Source organism: Rhodamnia argentea, chromosome 1 (assembly GCF_020921035.1).
Source record: "Rhodamnia argentea isolate NSW1041297 chromosome 1, ASM2092103v1, whole genome shotgun sequence".
NCBI classification, from domain to species: domain Eukaryota; kingdom Viridiplantae; phylum Streptophyta; class Magnoliopsida; order Myrtales; family Myrtaceae; genus Rhodamnia; species Rhodamnia argentea.
The window spans coordinates 30,279,823-30,285,221 of NC_063150.1; the positions used below are offsets into that span (position 1 = coordinate 30,279,823).

The window sequence follows — 5,399 nt, forward strand, 5'->3', positions numbered from 1 at the left end:
GAGGACCAAGAAATTACTCCCAATCCAAGAAATAAAGCATATCCATAAGTAATCTTTCGAGTCTTGATGTCACCTGTACCCCACTAGACTAAAATTGTCAGTACAAGAATATAGAATTCCATGATCACGAGTTCCATTGGACATACTGTAAAATTCTTTTTGCAGCCTGCAAATGTGATTGGTACGATTTTTCCATGAACCCGCTAATAATACCCACTCCATAGATAGTATCTGGCCACGTAGAAGCCAAATATCTCAAACTACCAACAATGCTTTTGAAATAAGTGGGATTTATCAGTTCACCGGTTCCTTCTTTCTTCGGCTCCAACGGTTCTACTGCGGGAGTCCGAGTTGGTTTGAGCGATTCTATTTTCAATTGCTTCAAAATATCATTCCTATTAATTCTACCCCGACAAAATGTAGACTTGCCTGAACATTCCACAATGAAAAAGGGAATATTATTTTAGAATAAATGATTGAATTGGTACCCGAATACGTTCATGTTGTCATATCTTATTGACCCGGTCGTTGGAGAAATTATGCGACTAATATCTTGACATTTAGCATAGATAAGATGTTGGGTGCGCGTAGTAAAAATCCAATATCTTCACCTATAGATATTGTTAAGAGAGAGGTCGAATATGAGCCCGTCAACATATCTAGTTAGACCTTACCTTGCTCACAAGATTAAGCTAACGAGTTCTAAAATTTCTTTCTTACGAGATTTGGGTTAACAAACCAATCTACATCCTCCAATCGGGTTGTTTGCTTAAACTTGAGACATAATTTAAAGCGCCCGAGAAGTTACATTGCGAAGCGAATAACTCTACTCAAATGATCTCAAAATTGGAAGCGGTAGAAACAAATTAGCCAGGAGTAATGCAATGTTGAGGTTCGAGTTTATTTAATTCTCAAGATGCGTCTGAATTATTAGCAATAAACGAAAGGTTTTAGATGTCAATTTTACTGCTCTATCCCCAAGCTGTCTATACTTGGAAAAAATAAAATAAAAATGGGAACAACTGAAACAACGGGCGGCGGGCGCATGTAGCATTTGCATGGCTCTGCTTTTCATGAAAGAAGATTAATTGTGCCCTCTATTCAATTTATCATATCTGTCGATCCTCCGTCTATTTTCATGGCATGTGATCTTCCAAGACGCAAAATTGTAATTCTTCTCGTTTCTTTAGTCAAACCACTCGTTTGACTCCATACAGGCTAAAAGTAAAACAACCCATATAATATAATATATGCAGAAAGTAAGGAACAAAAAGTACTGATAACTAAATAAGATCACAACAGCAACAAGATAGCAGCCCGGGGATATGAAAGTTCTTAGGTAAAAAAAAATATCGATAATGGAAGAAGTCATAAAAAGCGGCGGAGGATCTTCTTTCCCGTGACGGTGGTCTTCTAGGATCAATGACGGACCAAAGGGGACTAGCAGGGGGGCCAGCATATCCCTACGATCTACGAAACTTCAGGCAGAACCTCATCGCTGCTCATCGCCCTACCCTTGATGACATTGTAGGATTGGATGCTAAGATCATGCATCTCCCAGTGACCCTCTATCTGCCAGATAAAGGAGACTCTCGGGTTACGTTCCATCACCTCCTCATAGCACTCTTGCACAACACCCTCCCTCATTCCGCTACTGCTTTGCGGATAGAACGCAAGAGCAAATTCTTCTGGCATCCCAAAGAATTTGAGATCCTTGAGGTTCGTGAGGCTGCGGATAACAACCAGTAATGATTGCCAGTCCAAGTGCCGGCATCCGACAATGGAGAGACTCTCAAGGCAAGGCATTGCCTGACCATTCATCAACACAAAGCTCAGATTTTCCAGATCTTCAAAGTGCAACTTCTTCAGCTTTGGGAACCCTCCATCTCCAAAAACCAATGTTTCCCCATCAAAGGTATTATGTAGATAAAGATCCACCAGATTGGGCAAATTCTGGAGAGCAATTAGGGGGCTCGATTTCAATCTGCTCCATCCCAAACGCAATCCGGTCAGTTTGTTCAGCAGAGGTACCCAATGAGGCAGCTCCTTTAGACATCCTTCCATATATAGACCCCGCAGGAGCAGGGGAGGTGAAGACAGAATATCCAAATCAATAACTTCAGACTCACTTTCTGCAGTCACATCTAGCGATCGAAGATTGGTCATCTTCTCGAGGGAGTGGCATAGTTCCTTTGCATCGTCTGTCTTCAACTCCGTTACGCCCAGCCTCGTTACCTGACTTAGCTCTCCCAGCTCTTGCAAAATATTCTTGCTCCGACCACCTCCAGCTTTCACATAGCACAGTTTTTGCAGTGATTTTAGCGCTCCCATGCCCTGGGGAGCCGAAATTCCCTTTCTAGGACCGAAGGGTAGAGGAAATGTGAGCTCTGAATCACGGTACACCAACAGATTCTGTAATTTCTTGAGCTTGGTTATCTCCACAGGCAGCTCCGAGACCAACGTCTGTCTAAGATCCAGAGTATCCAGACTTTGGAGTTTCCCGATTGAACTAGGAATGATGCGCACTTTGGTCCCTCTCAAACTTAGATACTTCAAGTGGAACAGGACTAGTATTTGTCTGGGGAAGTTGTGAAGGGACGAGCCTCCCAGATCTAACACCCTCAGCAGCTTAGAGCCACTTGGGACGAGTTGCTCATCTGTGGTTGACGATTCTCCAAACTCAAAAACGAGCAGAGAGCGTAGGCGGGGGAGATTTAGCTGGTTTAGTGCATTGTTGTTGGTGGACTGGACTGACAGACGCCGCACTCTTTCGTGCAATTCTTTTTTCTGCCCAGATGCGAATGAAACAAAGTCTTCATCCCTTAACCTAGCAAGGATGCTTTCACGCATTAGGTCATGTACCCTACAACATCTTAGCCTTCCACCTCTTGTTTCTGCAATTTGCACCAAACTCCTGTTTATAAGCTGCTTCAGGTGTCTTTCAGCAACCTCGTCTTGTGTCATCCCTTCTCTTTCCTCAACAAATCCTTCTGCAATCCACAGACGGTAGAGTCTCCTACACTGAATCACATGATCCTCTGGAAATACTCCCAAGTACAAAAAGCAGCTTTTCAAGTTATCAGGCAAATCACTGTAGCTCAAGCTGAGAATTTTCCCGAAAATTTGCATCCTGTCATCGGTTTCTAGTTCTGCAGCAAGGCTGCGGGCAATCATCTCCCATTCTTGGTCATCTTTTGCAAAGAGAAGGCCACCAATTGCCACTATGGCCAGGGGCAAACCCTCACATTTTCTCAAAATCTGTCGAGAAAGGTGTTCTAGGTGAGGAGGACACGGCTTCCCACGGAAGGCTTTCTTGCAGAATAAGGACCATGATTCTTCTGGAGATAAGGGCATACGGGTATAAACTTTTGATGGGTGGGATGAGACAGTAGTAATGTCAGCTTTGCGAGTAGTGATTATTATTCGGCTACAGAAGCTGCTATTAGGCAATGCATTTTTTATAACTTCAAGTGCTTCCAAGTTCCATACATCATCTAGAACAACGACGTACCTCTTTTTCTGTAGAAAGTCTTTCACTATCTGCTTGAGGCTCGTGATATTCATGGACTCTAATCCTCGAGGAACCGGCTGCTGAATTTCTTTATGTAGTTGAGCAATTATGTCCCTCCAGATACTCTGAATATTATAAGTCTGGGAGACACTGATCCATGCATGGCTTTGAAAGTAGGCTTTCACTTGGCGATCGTCGTAGACTCTTTTTGCCAGAGTGGTCTTCCCTGAACCCCCCATCCCTAAGATCGATATAACTTCAAGTCCGGGTTCTCCATCAACAAGCCATCTAATAAGCTTTTCTCTCGGCTGGTCAATCCCCACCAGTTCACCTTCCTCGACAAGAAAAATGTCCTCCCTGAGATCGTGCCAGGAGGTGCCTCTGCTGGATGCCCTCGCACTTTGCTCTGCGTCATATGGCTTCAAATTGTGTCGCTGATACCCTTCGGCGATGGTGCGGACTCTTGACTTGATGTCATCTATCTTGGAGGAGATATGATGGCGTGCTTTCAAGTTATGTATGGATGACTTGATCTTGTGAAAGCACTTCATGAACCCATGTCCATGATCTCTTGACAAGTTGAGCGTGAATTCATCCAGAATATCCTCCACATCGTATGCAACCTCTCTGACTTGTTTCACCCGTACCTTCAACTCAGGATAATCTTCTTGCAACGACTCGGCACGTTCTAAGAAGGCCTTCATGTGCTCAAATTCATCTCTGATGAGTACGATTTCTCCACGTACCCCTTTCAATAGTTTCGCCTCTTTCTCGACGAGCGTAGAAAGCTTCCCAAGCAGAAAAGAAACTGCGGATTCTGCCATTGCTCTTGCTCACTGATCGCACGTGAGCAAAACTCAGGCCAGAAGGAAATAGCTGCAGTGTCGGTGTCGGACACGCTCCTACACGCGTTCAATGCGAGGTCAACGGCAGCGACAGGCCAGGGACACGCGTGTCGGTGAGGAAGGAGAGCAGGGATGGCACAGATCTGGAGGGTAGAGATCGTCGGAGAAGGGGAGGACTGAGGAGTTGTCTGCCTCTTAGGCCATGAAAGCGACGAGGGAGAGAGCCGGCGATCCGCGGCGAGCGCCGGAGGAGAGACGAAGCAGCCAAACCAGGGCGGTCGTTGTTCCCTTCGCGAGACAGAGAGGAGAGAGAGGTGAAGCAAAGAGTGAGACTCTGTGAGTGCGCGACCCATGACTCGTCTGCTCACTATCCAGTCAACAATGGATGCTGGAATTGTGGAACGGGGCGAGCTAAAGTGAGACTGTGAGAGTGAGCGACCCAAAAAAAAAAAAAAAAAAAAGAGGACTGGTTGTTGGTAATTCTCGTGATCATCCTAGCAATTTTCTAAGTTCCTACAAAAATACAGAGAACCAAGAAAACAAAGGAATTTATCGACCACGAAAAACTTCAGCCCAAAACGCAGCATGGTTAATGCTGTTGCTTCCTGAGGGAAGCGTCTTGGGAACCGATTTATGTGCTTCCAACCTTTTAGCCTATCATTTTCTTTTTCCATTTGATTTCATTTGGTATTAAAACATTCCAGCGCCAATGGTGTTGAAAGGTCTTTGCAACTTAAAACCTTTAAGTCTCTTTGCTAGACAAAAAGAACGAGTGGTCATCCTAGCCCAGGGAAGGATGCTCCTTTATCTTTTTGTGCCTCTTATGGTAATCCTATTGCTCTGTTGTTCTTGAGCAGGACGTCCTGGGATCTTGAGTGGCGGGGAGACTCTGGAATCGCCTGATCTGACCTAAGAAAAGCTTCATGCATCTATCAGATGCGCAAAGAGACTGTCAATGTCAAAATTTGCATCTAAAGGTTGTCTATTCATTATGCCACCGATGTGAATAATTTACTCAGAGAGAGAGAGAGAGAGAATGGCCA

At 44.7% G+C, this 5,399-nt stretch overlaps 1 protein-coding gene across 1 annotated transcript; it reads right to left on the reverse strand.

Annotated features, from left to right (window-relative positions):
• Positions 1-1,470: 1,470 nt before the first annotated feature.
• On the reverse strand, positions 1,471-4,335 carry LOC115743868 (disease resistance protein RPM1-like). Its single transcript, XM_030678847.1, has one exon. The coding sequence runs from the start codon at positions 4,333-4,335 to the stop codon at positions 1,471-1,473; it is 2,865 nt and encodes a 954-aa protein (XP_030534707.1).
• Between the last annotated feature and the right edge of the window lie 1,064 nt (positions 4,336-5,399).

Excerpts from the sequence above, each read along its gene's own strand:
- LOC115743868 (XM_030678847.1), bottom strand. The coding sequence starts at position 4,335 with ATGGCAGAATCCGCAGTTTCTTTTCTGCTTGGGAAGCTTTCTACGCTC.